The sequence below is a fragment of the Ursus americanus genome, chromosome 2 (genome assembly GCF_024610735.1).
Source record: "Ursus americanus isolate L20-20 chromosome 2, mUrsAme1.1.p, whole genome shotgun sequence".
Lineage (NCBI taxonomy): Eukaryota > Metazoa > Chordata > Mammalia > Carnivora > Ursidae > Ursus > Ursus americanus.
In genome coordinates this window covers 14,774,126-14,792,371 of record NC_142128.1, presented here as the reverse complement: position 1 = coordinate 14,792,371, position 18,246 = coordinate 14,774,126, and the positions used below count along the sequence as shown (strand labels likewise).

Below are 18,246 nucleotides of genomic sequence, written 5' to 3'. Positions count from 1 at the left end.
AAGGGTATTTATGGTTATGAAATGCACATTTTTTTCCCTAAAAATGATGTCTTGGTGTTTTGTTTCCTTGCCTTGAGGATTTTATTCAGATTATCATTTGTTTTTTTTTTTTTTACTTTCACAGTCGATGCTCCGAGGAAGAGGAGGTTGCTATAAACATACATTCTATGGCATTGAAAGCCATCGTTGCATGGAAACTACCCCAAGCTTGGCTTGTGCAAATAAATGTGTCTTCTGTTGGCGGTAAGTAAAAATGAATGGCTGTGGTGACCAAATATGTAACTGTCTGTAATAATCAGTTTCTGTTCAGCGTTGCACTCAAATTTACCTAAAGCTCTGCTGTTTCTATAATTAACCCCCCTTTTCATTCCTAATATATTTATGCATTTAGTTGTTTTTCTTTGATCAGTTTTATTGGGGGTTAGCCAAAATTATTTTTTTTAAGACGTAGATTTTAGCTTCATGAATCCTCTGTACTATATCTTTGTTTTCTTTTTCAATAATCTACTACTGTTGGTTTTTTTTTTACCCCCTGTTCTTTTCTAACTTAGACTGTTAACTCATTAATATTCAGTCTTCAATAAGTGTTTAATCAGAAATTTTCGTGTAGTACTTCTTCAGCTACATTCCATAGAATTTTGATTAGTTAATTATTTTTAAAATATTTTTTATTTGAATATAGTTGACATACATGGTAGTTTGAGGTGTGCAACATAGATTCAACAAGTTTATGCCTTACGCTGTGCTCACCACGAGTATAGCTCTCATCTGTTACCATACCACACTATTACAATACACTTGACTGTATTCCCTGTTCTCTACCTTTTATTCTTTTTTTTTTTTTTAAGATTTTATTTATTTATTTGACAGAGATAGAGACAGCCAGCGAGAGAGGGAACACGAGCAGGGGGAGTGGGAGAGGAAGAAGCAGGCTCATAGCGAAGAGCCTGATGTGGGGCTCGATCCCCTAACACCGGGATCACGCCCTGAGCCGAAGGCAGACGCTTAACCGCTGTGCCACCCAGGCGCCCCTCTACCTTTTATTCTTATGATATATATTCATTTGGGAACTGGAAGCCTCTGTTTCTCACTCCCCTTCACCCATTTTGCCCATCTCCCATCCCTTTCCCCTTCTGGTAACCATCAATTCTCTGTATTTATAGTTCTGATTCTCTTTGTTTCTTTGTTCATTCATTTGTTTTGTTTTTATATTACACATGTAAGTGAAATCATATGGTATATTTGTCTGTGTCTGTCTTATTTCATGTAGCATAATACCCTCTAGGTCCATCTGAGTTGTCACATATGGCAATGTGTCTCATTCTTTTTTATGGCTGAGTAGTAATCCAACGTACATATGTACCATCTCTTCTTTATCCATTCATCTATTAGTGGACACTTGGGCTGCTTCCAAATCATGGTTATTATAAATAATGCTGCAATAAATAGCAGTACGTATATCTTTTTGTTTTCTTTGGGTAGATAACCAGTAGTGTTGGGTCATATGGTAATTATGTTTATAATTTTTTGAGTAACCTCCATACTGTTTTTCACTGTGGCTGTACCAACTTATATTCCCATCAACTGAGCACAAGGGGTTCTTTTCCTCCATATCCTTGCCAACACTTGTTATTTCTTGTCTTTTGTTCTAGCTGTTCTGACAGGTGTTAGGTGATGTCTATTGTGGTTTTGATTTGCATTTCCTTGATGATTGGTGATGTTGAACATCTTTTCATGTGTCTGTTGGCCATCTGTATGTCTTCTTTCGAAAAATGTCTGTTCAGGTCCTTTGCCCATTTTAAATCAGATTATTTACTTTCTGGTGTTGAGTTATATGAGTTCCTTATATATTTTGGATATTAACCCCTTACCAGACACACCAGTTTCTTCTTTTCTCCCTGTCCTCTGACAGTTACTTTTTAATTTCCTCTTTTGCTCTTTGGCTCATTCCTTGCCTGATGAATTCTGATTTTGTCTTTGGCTTGCTTTTATTGCTCTGTGTTACAATGGTAGGAGAAGTAAACCATCTCTATGGCTTCATTAAATACCTGTAGTTTGATATCTCTATATTCTTGTTTGTTGTTTGTTTTGGTTTTTTTAAAGAGAGAACTCGTGAGCTGGGGGAGGGTGTGGGGAGGGAGCAGAGGGAAAGGGAGAGAGAGAATCTTAAGCAGGCTCCACACCCAGTGCAGAGCCAGTTGCAGGGCTCTGTCTCACAAGCCTGAGATCTTGACTTAAGCCAAAATCAAGAGTTGGATGCTTAACTGACTGAGCCACCCAGGTGCCCCAAAGACGTTTATAATCTTTGTCTCTAGCCTTAGTCTCCCTTCTGAGTTTTCATCCTCTGTTTGCAGTTGCCTTTTGGATGTATTCTCTCAGATGATCCACAGGTACTTTAAGCTCAATTTGTCCACAGTGGAATTTATTATGCTCTCTGTTAACCTCTTCCTCCTATTTTGGTAATGGCACCATTAGCTATCTGAAAGGCTCTTCTTTCTCTAACTCACTGTATCCATTTCATTGATTTTTCTCTGATGTTTTTCTGTTCTCAAGTTTCATTTGTTTCTATTCTGATCTTTATTATATACTTCCTTTTGCCGCCTTGAGCTTAGTTTGCTTCTCATTTTCTAATATTTTATATTGTATAGGTAGGTTGTTGATTTTTTTTAATGTGTTTACAGCTATAAATTTCTTTCTGAGCACTGTTTTAGCTACATTCCATTCATCTCTAGTATTTTGTCATTTCCCTGTGTTTTTTTCTTTGATCCAGTGGTTGTTTAAAAGTGTTGTTTAATTTCCATATATTTGTTGATTTTTCAGTTTTCCTTCTGTTCTTCATTTCTGCTTTTATTCCATTGTAGTTGAAGAAAATATTTTGTATGATTTCAGTCTTTTAAAATTTATTGACACTTGTTTTATGGCCTAACAAAGGGTACATCCTAGAAAATGTTCTGTATACAATTGAAAACGTGTATATTGATTTTTTTGGGTGTATTGTTTTGCATATGTCATAGGTATTATTGGTTTATCACATTGTTCAACTGCACTGTTTCTTTATTGATCTTCTGCCTAGTTCTGTCCATTATTTAAAATGTGGTTTTTGAATTTTATGATTATTAATGTAGAACTGTATTTTTCTCTTAGCTTATAAATTTTTGTTACATATATTTTGGTGCTCTTTTATTAAGTATGCATATGCTTATAATTGTTAACATCTTCTTGATGGATTGACCTGTCTATCAATATATAGTGTTCTTCTTTGTCTTTTCTAATGGTTTTTGACTTAAAGTCTGTTTTGTGTTATATGAGTATAGCTACCTCAGCTCCCTTTTGGTTACTATTTGCTTTAAATGTTGTTTTTCTTCCTTTCACTTCTATTTGTGTCTTTCGATCTAAGTGAATCTCTTAAGCAGCATATTGTTGGATTTTTTTTTAATCCATTCTGCCAATCTCTGGCTTTTAATTTAGGTAGTTTAATCCATTCACATTTTGCTCTTTGTTTTTATAAGTTTTATATCATTTGTGTTGCACACTTTATCACTGCCTTCTTTTGTATTTGATATTTTGTTATGTACAATTCGACTCCATTGTTTCCCTTTCTATACATTTTTTAGTTATTTTCTTCATGGTTATTCCTCTGGGGATTAAAACTAACCTCTTAAACTTACAGCCTCTACATTTAATTTTCTTCATTTGTGGTAGTTCTGTGAAGTTGCACGAATGCTATATTAGCAAATACTAAACTATGACTTTTAGGGAAAGTAAAGGATTAGGTTCTTGGAATCCTCTTGTCACAACATATTTGCTGTTTTATCAGTATATACTTTGTTTTATGTGTGTTTCTGTATAAAGAGGCCTCATTTTGTATATACTTTTGATTCATTAACATTGATCTTATGGCCAACAGCATTATATAACTCATGCCTGAATGAAGCTTATCTAACATACATATTTTCCCTGCAAGGCACATCATAGTCTTCTTGTGCTTAAGAACACTACACAGCACTTTAGCCCTGTGCTTGGTAACTATTTTAAATAACAAAAAGCACAAAATGCAAAAAATGGGACATTAAATTGACTGCAGTATGAGAGCTTCAACAAGAAGGCAAAGAGAACATTGTCTTGTTTGACCTCATTTGGGAATGCGTGTACTAAACTCAGATTTTTTTCCTGTTCTGTGAGTGACCATGAATGATCACAAATATTGACCTCAAGTACTGATTTTGGGGTTACAGATAAATTTTAACAAGTATGTAATTTTACAAATATGGAATCAGCAAATAATGAGGATTCACTTTATTTTGAACAAATACCACCTTTGGTTCAGCAGTATTCAAAAACTCGGCTCATACAAAGCTTCATTCCTTCTCCTTTGTGGGGTTGTCACAGATTACAACTTTATGCATTGTGTGCTCATTAACATAGAATTATGATTTTTGTTTTATGTATTTGTCTTTTAAATTATATAGAAAAAAAAGAAGTTCTAGAGTTCAAAAAGTTCAGTAATACAGACTTTTTTTGTATTTGCCTATGTAATAAGCTTTATGTTCTGTATTTCTTTGTATGGTGCAAATCTGTCTAGTGTTCCTTCATTTCTGCTTAAAGGACTTCCTTTACCATTTCTCGTAGTGCAGATCTACTAGTGATGAATTCCCTCAGCTTTGCTTCATCTGGAAATGCCTGTATTTCCTTCAGTTTTGAAGAATAGTTTTGCCAGATATGGAACTCTTGATTGACATTGTTTTTTCTTTTAGCATTTTAGATATGTTGTCCCACCATCTCTTGACCTCCATGGTTTTGCTGAGAAATTCGCTGTTAATCTTACTGATGATCCTTTGTATGTGATGAATATCTTTTCTTCAAGATTCTTGAATCCTTTGTCTTTCAGCAGTTTGGTTATAATTTGCATCTCTTTGAATTTATTCTGCTTAAGTTCCTTGAGCTTGTTGGATGTGTAAATTCATGTCTTTTATCTAATTTGGGAAGTTTTTAACCATTATTTCTTCACATATTCTTGCTGGTGTCATACAGGTCCTTAAGGCTGTGTGCACTTTTCTTCACACTTTTTCTTTTCCTGCTCTTCTGACTGGATGATTGACATATATTCAAGTTTACTGATTCTTTCTTCTCTAAGCCTGCTCAGTTTGCTGTTGCAACCCTCTGCTGAATTTTTCATTTCAGTTACTGTACTTTTTAGTTCTAAAACTTGGTTTCTTTTTATCATTTGTATCTGTTAATATTCTGTGTTTGTTGAGACATTTTTCTTGGTTTCCTTCAGCTCTTTGAGCATGTTTAAGACAATTGACCTAGTCTTTTTCTAGTAAGTGTGATACTTGTGCTACTTCAGGGATAGTTTTTATTATTTTCTTCTGTAAATGGGTCATACTTTTCTTGTTTCTTCATATGCTTTGTAATGTTTTATTGAGAACTGACATTTTGGATATTATGATGTGCTAACTCTGGCAGTCAGATTCTCCCCATTCTTCAGGCTTGTTTTTGTTGCTTGCTCTGGGTTTTAGTTGTTTGCTCAGTGAGTTTTCTAGACCATTTTTGTACAGACTCTGTTCTGTGTTGTGTATTGTCTGTGAAGCCTGTGTTTTAGTGGCCAGGGAATATGTTGGCAGAGACTTCCTTGAGCTCAGGGAGCCAAAGAAAAAAGAGTAATAAAAGCCCTTCCCCAGTCTTTGCAGATTGACTGTGTGTTGGGGTGTTCCTTCAAAGCTTGACCAGGCTGTTGACAACTCTGCCTTTGCCTTCATTTCCTGTTTGTGCTGAGCCTGAAAATCAGTTGCTGGTGAAAGTTTAGTGTCGTCTCAGGGCTTTTCTTAGCATGAATTCTGTCTGGGCATGTGTTAGGCTTTCTTTATTCCCTGGTGTATGTGAGTGCTTTTCAGTGCTTTGACTCACCCAGAACTCCGTCTCCCAGCGTTTCTTTACAGGCATTCAGCTAACTGTTGTTTTCTTGAACTGTAATCCTTTGGTGCAGTCAGCAGCGGATTGTTTATCTACTGAGATCTGTGTGGAGTTCCTTTTTTTAAAACTTTGACTACAGAGTTTTTTGAATATAGATAGAATAATTTGTATAGTGAACCTTTGTGTACATTTTATCAACACAAAGCCAGTCATGTTCCTTTTATCTGCCCCAGTGCTCACTATTTTGATGCTGATCCCAGCCACACTATTGTTCTGTCTGTACATACTAAAGTTGGCAGATAATATAAAAAATTAGATCTTTTAAGAAAGAATATAGCCCTTATACCATCATCTTGTATTAAATTTTCATCGTCTCCTATTAAAGGGAATACGTGTATTTGCTTTTCTAGTTATCCAGGGATATAGTAAAAAACAAACAAGCAAACCTGAAAAGTATCTCTTTGGACATCCTGTTAAATCAGTGGTTTTCAACTGGAGCAAAAGTGCTATTTTTTACTCTGTGGGGAAACCTTGGCCATTTGACAATGTCTGGAAGCATTTTTGATTGTTAAAGCTGAGGGAGGTGTTTCTGGCGTCTAGTGGGCAGAGGTCAGCGATGCTCTTAAACATCTTACAATGCATAGGACAGACCTGTACAACAAAGAATTATCCAGTTCAGAATGTCAGGTGTTGCTGAGGTTGACAAGTCCTGTGTGCAGTGGTCCACAGGTGCCCTTTCAGTCAAGAGGACTGCTGGAATGTGGTGGCGTTGAAATAAAATGATATAGCATATCTCCTTTTTAGTGAGAGAGTCTGTGCTTATGAAACTTAAAATTTTATAGGATGAACATTTGCCAAACAAAAGCCATGTGAGTATGTGGACTGAACCATTTGGATCACATAATACTTAGCTTGTAGGAGAAAGAGTCAAGGCCTTTGTGTCCTAGTTCTCATTGCATTGCATTTTACAACCTCTTCTTTTTTTTTTTTTTGAAGATTTTATTTATTTATTTGACAGAGATAGAGACAGCCAGCGAGAGAGGGAACACAATCAGGGGGAGTGGGAGAGGAAGAAGCAGGCTCCTAGCGGAGGAGCCTGATGTGGGGCTCGATCCCATAACGCCGGGATCATGCCCTGAGCCGAAGGCAGATGCTTAACCGCTGTGCCACCCAGGCGCCCCTTTACAACCTCTTCTAATCTCTCCCTAAGATTCTTGAAATAAGTAGTCGTGTGTTTATGTGTTGTTGTTTTGAAGGTCAAGATTCAAAGGAAATAATAGGATTTAGTGGGTAATACCCCTTTCCTGTGTTACTTGTTCATAACCAATCATGCAGTCCTTTAGTTTCTGAGGCAGTAAATTTACCCAGTTTTTAATTTTATTGAGAATTTTTTTATTTATTTGAGAGAGAGAGCGAATATGAGCAGGAGGGGCAAAAGGGAGAGGGAGAGAGAATCTCAAGCAGACTCCGTGTGACCTGAGCCAAAATCAAGAGTCAGACACTTAACTGACTGACCACCCAGGCACTCCTACCCAGTTTTTAAAAAAGCAAATGATATACTTAATAAATGCATTAATGAGATTTTAAATAAAAGTAAATGGAGAGGTTTCACTTACCATAGCTTCTGATAAAGAAGTACTGGTACACTAACTTTAAGATTAGAATTCACCATCCATTTCAATTATAAATAGTTTAATACACGTTAGAAAAGGCCTAGAAAAATTGACTTAAATGCTTCTGTGAATGTTTTATTTATCTTTGTTTCATTTTACAGGTTCTTAAAAATCGCCTCTGAGCCTCAGTTTCCTAACTGTAAAATAAATCAGTAATACCTTCCTTACATGGTTGCAGTGAGGCTTAATTGCTTGAGGGAGATGGTGCATGTGAAAGTGCTTTATACTGCAGTGCGATGTGCAGATGTGAATTTTCCCAAATGAATTTCTCTACCTTTATTTGGATAATATGGGTAGCAGATGGTTATGGATAGATAAAATATTACTGTGCTGTTAATTTTCAGAAGGAGTTGTTGAGTGCTATGCATACAATAGCTCAGATTTACCAGTTTGTCTCCTGTTTTCTGTTTATGTAAGTGAAAATTTCGTACTTTGAAATTTCAAATTAAGAGTTTTATCTGTCTTGAACAAATAACGTGATTACAAGAATGGGCAAAGGATCTGAATAGAGTTCTCCAGAGAGGATACACAAATGTCCAATAAACACATGAAAAGGTAATAATATTCCTAAATTGGAAGTAAGTGAGATGTTCATCCACTGACTAATGGATAAACAGAATGTCCACCCAATGGAATATTATTTGGAAATAAAAAGGAGTGAAGTAGTGATACATAGTACAACATGGTGAACCTTGAAAACATGCCGCTAAGTGAAAGAAGCCAGTCACAAAAAAACGTAAGTAGTATGATCATATTTCTATAAAATGCCTTGAATAGAGAAACCTGTAGAGACAGGAAGTAGATCAGTGGTTGCTTAGGGCCTGGGTGGATGTGTGGATTGAAGAGTGGTAACTAAGGGGAGCAGGATTTCTTTTTGGGAATGACAAGAATATTCTAACATTGATTTGTAGCGATGGGTGCACAACCCTGAATATACTAAAAGCGATTGGATTGTACATTTTAAATGGAATTTTATGGTAATGTGAATTATATTTCAATAAAGCTGTTAAAAAAGTTTGCTTGAGCAGTAAACACAAGTTTTTAAAATATATTTTAAATGTAGTTCGAAAGGTCACCCTTGCGTATAGTGAAAATTCAAAATATATAAAAGGTTACCCTGTGAAAATTGTCCTTTTCTCGTTCTTGTCTTCCCGTCACTTAGGTTTTCAGAGCTATGCTACACATGTGCAAATAGATTTGTGAGTGTGTGTGTGTATATGCCTTTGTATATACACACACACAAGTGGCAGGATGCTTTCTGCATCTTGCTTTTTTTTGCTCCTACTTTGTAGAGATCTTTTCATATCAAGTGCATATAGATTTAGAATCAGATCTTAATCTGATAAATTAAATCATTGTTTGGAAAGCAGGAAAGAAATACATTTAAAGGGCCCTTTTTTTAATTGATTAACATCACAATTGAAGTTTATTCATTCATTCATTTATTTTTATTAATAATAATTTTTTATCATGTTATGTTAATCACCATACAGTGCATCCTTAGTTTTTGATGTAGTGTTCCATGATTCATTGTTTTCTTATAACACCCAGTGCTCTATGCGATACGTGCCCTCTTACTACCCATCATCAGCTTATCCCATTCCCCCACCCCCTCCCCTCTGAAACCCTCAGTTTGTTTCCCAGAGTCCATAGTCTCTCGTGGTTCATTCCCCCTTCTGTTTAGCCCCCCTTCATTCTTCCCTTCCTTCTCGTACCGATCCCCCTGCTATTTCTTATGTTCCATAAATGAGTGAAACCATATGATAGTTGTTTTTCTCTGCGTGACTTATTTCACTTAGCATAATCTCCTCCAGTCCCGTCCATGTTGCTGCAAATGTTGGGTAATCGTTCTTTCTGATGGCTGAGTAATATTCCATTGTATATATGGACCACATCTTCTTAATCCATTCGTCTGTTTAAGGGAATCTTGGCTCCTTCCACAGTTTAGCTATTGTGGACAAAGCTGCTATGAACATTGGGGTTAAAGGGCTTTTGTCTTTAAAGTAATTACTAAGGTATGTACGTTCCACAAAAATTTCTTCGTTCTCTGTATGTAGTAGGATTGTAATAACATTTTGCTCCAAAGTAATATTTTATTATTATTGTTGTAAGAACACCTAACATGAGATCTGCTCTCCTAACAAAATTTTAAGTGTATGTACGATACAGAATCGTTCATCATGATGTTGTCTAGCAGCTCTCTAGAGCTTGAATCTTACATAACTGAAACTTTGTATTTGTTAAATAGCAATTCCCCAGTTCCCCCTCCTCTAGCCCCTGGCAACTACCATTCTACTCTCTGCCTCTGTGTGTTTGACTGTCTTACAAACTCCATGCAAGTGGTATCATGCAGTATTTGTACTCTTATGGCTAGCTTATTTCATTTTAGCATAATGTCCCCCAGGTTAATGCACGTTGTCACATATGGCAGTATTTCCTTCTTTTATAAGGCTAAATAATATTCCATTGTATGTATGTACCACATTTTCTTTATTCACACATCTTGGCTAATGATACTGCAATAAACATGGGAGTGAATGTATCTCTTTGAGATTCTGTTTTTAAATCTTTTGGAAAAAGACACAGAAGTGGGATTGCTGTATCATATAGTATTCTTTTTTAAATTATTTTTAGAAACTTCCGGACTGCTTTCCATAGTGGCGACATCATTTTGCATTTCTAATAGTGCATAAGGGTTCTAATTTCTCCATATGCTTGCCATCCTGTGTTATTTTATTTTATTTTTATTATTTTTTCTGATAATGGCCATAGCAATGGGTATGAGGGGATATCTTACTGTGATTTTGCTTTGCATTTCCCTGATGATTAGTGATGTTGTGCATCTTTTTTTTTTTTTTTCCTTAAAGATTTTATTTACTTGACAGAGACACAGCGAGAGAAGGAACAGAAGCAGGGGGAGTGGGAGAGGGAGAAGCAGGCTTCCCATTGAGCAGGGAGCCCGATGCGGGGCTCGATCCCAGGACCCTGGGATCATGACCTGAGCTTCGAAGGCAGATGCTTAAGGACTGAGCCACCCAGGTGCCCCGTTGAACATCTTTTGATATACCTGTTGGTCATTAGTAGATCTTTGGAGAAATATCAAGTTCTTTGCCCATTTTAAAATTGAGTTACTATTATTATTTTTTGCTGTTGAGTTAATGGAATTCTCTGTATATTTTGGATATTAATCCCTTATCTGACATCTAGTTTGTAAATATCTTTGCCCATTTCATAGGTTACCTTTTCACTCTGTTGGGTTTTTTATTTTTTGATCGGGATATGCTTTGTAGTTTGTTTTAAGGCAAATGAACTTAAACTGTTCCCCTTAATTTTTTGATGTGTTCTTTTTGCTCTGGTAGAAGATAAATAGCAAATAAGCAGATTTAAAGAACAAAATCTTAAATAACTGGTGATTAGGTGGTATGGTGTGTGGCAGTATCATCAATCAGGTACAGTTGAAAATGGTAGAAGTTTTATCTAAAATTATATGTGTGAGATCAAAAAAGAAGAGAGGGAATAAAAAATGTTAACTAATGAAAGAGGATATATAATTATAGTGCCTCAAAGATTTAATTGTTTAGTTAATATTTGTTTATTAATTAATAAATGAGTATTTGAAAATTTGGAAACATTTTCCTTGTAAATTTATTTATTTAAAAAAATTTATGGAGTTTATTCAGATTTCATCAGTTTTAAATGCACTCATTTGTGTGGTGTGTATGTATGTAGTTCAGTACAATTTTATCCTATATTTAGAATTGCGTATCTAACACCACAACCCAAATACAGACCTTTTCTATCACCAAAGGGCTCCTCTTGTTACCCCTTGATAGCCATAGCTACTCCTTTGCACTCCCTGTTCCTAATCCCTGGAAATCATTAGCCTGTTCTCAATTTCTAAATTCCTTGTAAAGTTTAGATTTTCAAAAGTAATTCAAGAAGAATGTCCTTGTGAGTACTTTGGTAATCACTATAGTAATGGAATCAGTAGTTACAAACCATTATCAGAAGGAAACCAGACCTAGATGGTTTTATAAGTAAGTTCAAGGAAAAGGAATTCTCCAGAAAGCAAAGACAAAGGGGATGCTTGTAAACTAATTTTAAGAAACTAGTGTAACCTTGATACCAGCCCAAAGATCAGCATGAAAAACAAAAATTGCAGTGCAGTTTCACTCATTAGCATGTGTGTGAAATCCTAAGCAATACATTAAAATACAGAGTCCAAGGGCACCTGAGTGGCTTAGTCGGTTAAGTGTCTGACTCTTGATTTCAGCTCAGATCGTGATGTCAGGGTGGTGAGATCAAGCCCTGTGTGGGGCTCCATGCTGAGGTGGAGCCTGCTTAAGAATCTGTCTCTCCCTCTCCCTTCAGTACACGGGCCTCCCTCTGAGCACTCTCCCTCTTTCTCTCTCTCTCTCAAAAAAAAAAAAAAAAAAAAAATGGAGTCCAGCATCAAAAAACAACAACAAAAGATCATGGTCAAGATCGGTTTAATTTTTGTAAATATAATTTTTTCTTTTTTAAAATTGAAGTACAATGAACGTATAGTTACATTAGTTTTATGTGTACAATATTATGATTCACCAATTCTTTTTTGTTTTGTTAGAGTGTGAGCGTGGTGGGGGAGGGGCAGAGGAAGAAGGAGAGAGAGTTTAAGCAGGCACTACACCCAGCATGGAGCCTGTAGCGGGGCTTGATCTCACAACCCTGAGATCATGACCTGAGCCAAAATCAAGAGTCAGAGGCTTAACTGACAGTCACTCACGCGCCCCAAGTGATTCAGCAATTTTATGCATTACTCAAAGCTCGTCAAGATAGGTGTACTTTTTTTGTTATTATAGCTGTGTAATTAGTATTCCACTGTACAAATGTTTTTGCATTTTTATTATATATTTTGGACACAGATTAAATCAATTTATACTTCAGTATGTGAATATGAATACTACTTTCCTGTGTTTCCAACAAGGTTTAGTCTTTTAAGGAAAGAAAACCTTTTCTTATGTGACAGGTTGCAAAGGTGTTATAGAGAGTTCTGGTATATTCATTCACCTTCCTGTAATGTTAGTATCTTACCTTATGATGGGACAATTATGACAACCAAGAAATTAACATTTCTTGTTAATTACAATAGATAAAATATTATTAATTCAACTGGAGACTGTTGAGATTTTGCCAGATTTTCCGTTACTGTTGTTCTTTTTTTTTTTTTTTTTTAAAGATTTTGTTTATTTGAGAGCAAGCGAGTGAGAGAGAGAGCACACACGAGTGGGGGTGGGGGGGCAGAGGGAGAAGCAGACTCTCCGCTGAGCAGGGAGCTGGATGTGGTGCTCAGTCCCAGGACTCCGGGATCATGACCCGAGCTGAAGGCAAATGCTTAACCAACTGAGCCACCCAGGCTCCCCCTATTACTGTTTTTTTTTTTTAACTGTTTGAGGATCCAGTCCAGTATCCTACATTGCCTTTAGTTGTTATGTGTCCTTAGTCTTTCCCAGCCTGTGACAGTTCCTTAGTTCTCCTTGTTTCTATGGTTTTGACACTTTTGAAAAATACTGGTCAAGTATTTTGAATAAGGTTCCTCAATTTGTATTTGGTATATTTTCATAATTAGAATGAGATTATGGATATTTTTGGTGGATCCGTGACGTCAGTTCATCAGACCTGCGAGAAGGTACACGCTCTCAGTTTGTCTTATTGCTGATGGTGTTCAAGGTAGGGACAGAAGTTGTTTGTTTTGTTTTTGGTTTTGGTTTGGCTTTTGGATATCCAGTTGTTCTAGCACCATTTATTGAAAGGATTATCCTTTCTCCCTTGAATTGCCTTTGCACCTTTGTCAAAACTCAGTTGATAATATATGTTGAGTATATTTCTGGTTTCATTTGTTTTGTTGATCTGTGTGTCTCTCTTTGGCCAATACCACACATTCTTGTATATAATAAAGACAGTTGATTTTTATGTATTGATCATATTATCTTAGACACTCGTTAGGTTCCCTTACTAGTTCTCATTAGTTCCAGTCTATTTTTTGTAGATTCTTTTGAATTTTGATGTAGACAAATATGTCATTTGTGAAGAGAGAGTATTCCCTTTTCTGGCTTCATTTCGCTGATTAGAACTTACATGCTGCATAGGAGTAGTCAGAAGGGACATTTTTACAATGTTCCAGATATCAAGAGGAAAACATTCATTCTTTCACCATTAAGTCTGATGTTAGCTGTGAGGGGTTTTTTTGGATCCCCTTCATAAAATGAAAGAAATTCCCTTTCATTTTTAATTTGCTGAGAGTTTTTGTCATGAAGGGATGTTGAATTTTTTCTTTTTTTGGTGTTGAATTTTATTAGATACTTCTTAGAGTGATTGATTTTTGCATGCTGAACAGACTTATATTTCTGGGATAAACTACTTGGTTGTGACACATTTTCCTTTTCATATGTTCCTGCATTCAGTTTGCTTAAGGTTTTTGTTTGTTTATTTGTTTGTTTAGGTTTCTGTCTCTATGGGTCGGTAGTTTTCTTTGTAACGTCTTTTTTTTTTTTTTTTTTTAAAGATTTTATTTATTTATTTAACACAGATAGAGACAGCCAGCGAGAGAGGGAACACAAGCAGGGGGAGTGGGAGAGGAAGAAGCAGGCTCATAGCGGAGGAGCCTGATGTGGGGCTCGATCCCATAACGCCGGGATCACGCCCTGAGCCGAAGGCAGGCGCTTAACCGCTGTGCCACCCAGGCGCCCCTCTTTGTAACATCTTAATATGGTTTTTGTATTAGAGTAATGCTGGCCCCATATAGTCAGGTCTTGTGTGTGTGTGTTTTAAGATTTATTTATTTATTAGAGAGAGAGAAAGAAAGAGAGAAAGAGGGAGTGGGGGGAGGAGCATAGGGAGAGAATCCCTAAGCAGACTCCAAGCTGAGCACGGAGCTCGACGTGGGGCTTGATCTCATGACTCTAGGATCATGACCTGAGCCAAAACCAAGAGTCAGATCCTTAACTGACAGAGCACCCAGGCACCCCATTTTTTTTTTTTTCAGGTCTTGTGTTTGAACTTGATAATATCTTTTAACTGGTGTGTTTAAACCATTTATATTGAAAGTGATTATTGGTATGGTTTGATTAAATTCTACATCTTGCTGTTTTCTCTGTGTTTTTTATTTTTCTGCCTGCTCTCATGTTAATTCAGTATTTTAAATGATTTTATTTTATGCTTAGTCTTGGCTTATTCTTTATATACCTTTAAAATATTTTAGAGATTCTCCTAAGGTTTACAGTATACATCTTCAATTAACCAGAGTCTACCTTGAAATTATATACCACTTCATGTATAGTGTAAGGATTTTACAACAGTGTATTTCTTATTCCCCTCCACTGTCTTTGACTATTGTTGGCGTAAGTTTTACATAAGTTGTAAACCCACGGTACATCATTACTCTTTTTTACTTACACTGTCAGTTATTTTTAGGTAAATATGATTTTTCCCTCCCCTCCCTTTTCCAGTGCTCATTATTTCTTTATATAGATTCAGGTTCCTATCTATTATATGTTTCTTTAGTCTGAACAATTCCCTTTAACATATCTTGTAAATATGTGTATTTTGGGCCTATTTGTGTTATCCCACAGCTCTTGGATGCTGTGTCCCTTTTTTTTTTCCACTTAAAAAAGAAAACTTAAGTGTTTTCGTTGGCTTCTTTGCACCAGTCTCCAACTTTTTTTTACTCTTTCCCCAGCTGTTACGAGTTACTGCTGAATCTGTTGAAAGCCTGTTTTTTCATATTTATCATTTCTTTTTGTGTATTGTGATTTCCATCTCTCTGCTGAATTTACCCATCTGATCTTGCATACTACCCACCTTTTCTATTAGGGCTTTTAACATATTAATCATTGTTTTTAAAATTCCACTTCAAATACTTTCAACACTTGTGTCAAGAGTTTGGCTCTGCTGATTGCTTTGTCTGTTGGAAATGTGTTTTTCTGTGCCTCATATTTTTTGTTGTTGTTGTTTAAAGTGAGACTTATTTACTACGTTAGAGACTGAGGTGAGTGATTTTTTGTGTTTGGAAATCAGTACACCTTTCCTTTTGGCTTGGCCTTTCTTTTTGGAGTTTAGGTTAATCAAGTCAGGAGCTGGGCTTGAGTTGAGATGTGTTGTTTCTGTGCTCACCCTCATTGTACCACTGGCTTAAAATTCCATTAGGGGATACCTTAAGTGTGGCATAGGGGCTGGTTTGACAGAGCTTTTTTCTCAGTGCCTCATCCATCCTAAACTTTAGGTGTTCCCACTGTGCTGCCTCTCAGGGAGGGTCAATGACTGTGATTTTGCAACTCTTCCAGAAATATTCTATCAGTCATTAATGGATGCTTGTTAGCCTGGTGGTGGGTGATGGAAGAAAAGGTTGCACGTTTCTTATTGTTCTAATTAAACCGCAGTCTTAGCCAGGCTCTTCTTCATCTGACCTTCTCTGCTAGATATCATGACCTGCTATCAATAGCTAAACTCTTAGGGGGAAACCAACCCTGATTTTATGACATTGTGGTTTTACTACAATGATTTTATGATTTTACTGCTATTGCATAGTGAATGACTAGCTGAGACGTTATTACAGAGTCCTTTAGAACTTTTGCCTCTTGTTCTCAGGCACCACACCAATCCAGTGGGCACCGAATGGCGGTGGAAGATGGACCAGCCTGAGATGATCTTAAAGGAAGCCATTGAAAACCATCAGAGCATGATTAAGCAGTTTAAAGGTATTTATCTACCCTCTACAAAGGAATGCTAATTAGCATGAATTAAACTGGCTGAGAAATTGCCTCTTTGACAGGATTTTGTCCCCACTGGCAAATTTTCATATAGGGAAGTGAAAACTTTGTAGAAATATTACATACATTTTGGCCTTTTTGTTTTTACTGACAACTTCTATATCCCATATGATGGAAGAACTAAAAAAAATTAATTCAAAGCTTAGCAGTTTAGAATATGGTACACTCAGCCTGTAAGTTTTGCCTGGGAGTATATCATCATGCTTCCCAAAAACTTTCGATGTTGTTCTGTCTTGATAAGCACAAAGCAGCTTAATGAATGGACAGAAAAGTTTAGATCATTGGAGAAATCTTAAATATTATCAGTTATGTGGTATTTGGAAAGCATTTTTGAATAAATGACTTATAAAAAGGAGGGATTCTATTAGTATCACATGATCCATAGTGATGTGAAAATTCTGCCACTCAGTTTCTAGAAATTCCTAATTCAGTTCTGTTTCATACTTAAAGGTGTTTGACTTTACTGGAGGTTACTGGTTCTCAGGCTTTAGTGTGTGTCAGAATCATCTGGAAGGCTTGTTAAAAAAGATTCCCGGCTTCCTTTTCTAGAGATTGGTTCAGTAGGTCTAGAGGTGGGGCCCAAGGATGTGCATTTCTACAGCTTTGCAGGTGGTGTTGATGTTGTTGAACTGGAGTCCATACTTTGAGGCCCATCGCCATAGATAGATATGGTGGCCTTAGAAAGTGCTGGCTTTGTAAAGCGATAGCTGCATATGCTGAACTGAAATTTGTTAGGTTCCCGTGACATCTGTCTGTCTCCACCTACCACTTGGAAGTCCTTCTCTCCTCTATTTTCCTTTCCTTTGCTATGCAAAAATTCATGGTAAAACATGAATTTTAACCAAGGTTGTGTTGATATAGACACTCTTGTGGTGTTAACTTCATATGTGGAAGTGTTTATAGACCCCAGTAATTATCATTTTTTTTTAAAGATTTTATTTATTTTTCTGACAGAGAGACAGCCAGCAAGAGAGGGAACACAAGCAGGGGGAGTGGGAGAGGAAGAAGCAGGCTCCCAGCAGAGGAGCCTGATGTGGGGCTCGATCCCAGGACCCTGGGATCACGCCCTGAGTCTAAGGCAGACGCTTAACCGCTGTGCCACCCAGGCGCCCCAGTAATTATCATTTTGAAGATCAGGTGATTCTTTTATGTGAAGAAATTTGTCAGGTCACTGCTTCTTGAGATTAAAGTACTTCTGATAAGTGTGTGTGTGTATGTGTGTGTGTGTGTGTGTGTGTGTGTTTAAACACACCAAGTAGTTCTCAGTTCTCAGGAGACACTGGCTGGGTGTCCTGTAAATTTAATTCAGTTTTAACACTACTGGAGGTAGCGCCTGAGCATGCGGGTAAGGCTTTGGTCCTGTAAGACTGCCCCACGTCAGACCCCAGTCTCTAGTCGGGGTTGTTACCTGTGCTTCTGACTGACTGGCTATAAACTGAAGGTTCCCACTACTTCCTGTTCAGATTTGGTTAATTTGCTGGAGTGGCTCACAGAACTCAGAGAGACATTTATTTACACTTCCCTGTTTATTATAGAGGGTTGTACAGAGGATTCAGATGGATGGCCAGGTGAAGAGGTAACATAGGGCAAAGTCTGCAAGCACAGCAGCTTCTGTCCCGAGGGACCTGGCATCCATCACCCTCCTGGCACGTGAAGGCACTCAGCAGCCTGGAAGCTCATCAACTCTTACTGTTCAGGAGTTTCTTTGGAGCCTAATATGTAGCCCCACGTCCCCTTCCAAGAGATTGGTGGGTGTGGTTGAAAAATTCCAACCCTCTAATCACTTGGTTTCTCTGGTGACCAGCCCTGTCCTGAGGCTGGTTAGGGGCCCTAAGTCGCCTCATTAGCTCTGG

General features: G+C 37.0%; 1 protein-coding gene across 3 annotated transcripts in view; it reads left to right on the top strand.

Moving 5' to 3' along the window:
• The window catches only part of LOC123784713 (S-adenosyl-L-methionine-dependent tRNA 4-demethylwyosine synthase TYW1), a 210,644-nt gene that overhangs the window by 70,977 nt on the left and 121,421 nt on the right, over positions 1-18,246 (top strand). For all 3 annotated transcript variants that reach the window (XM_087868361.1, XM_087868364.1, XM_045786138.2), the window contains 2 exons: positions 125-243; positions 16,212-16,321. In XM_087868361.1, coding sequence (XP_087724487.1) covers positions 125-243; positions 16,212-16,321 — 229 coding nt within the window. The remainder of the gene's footprint in view (positions 1-124; positions 244-16,211; positions 16,322-18,246) is intronic.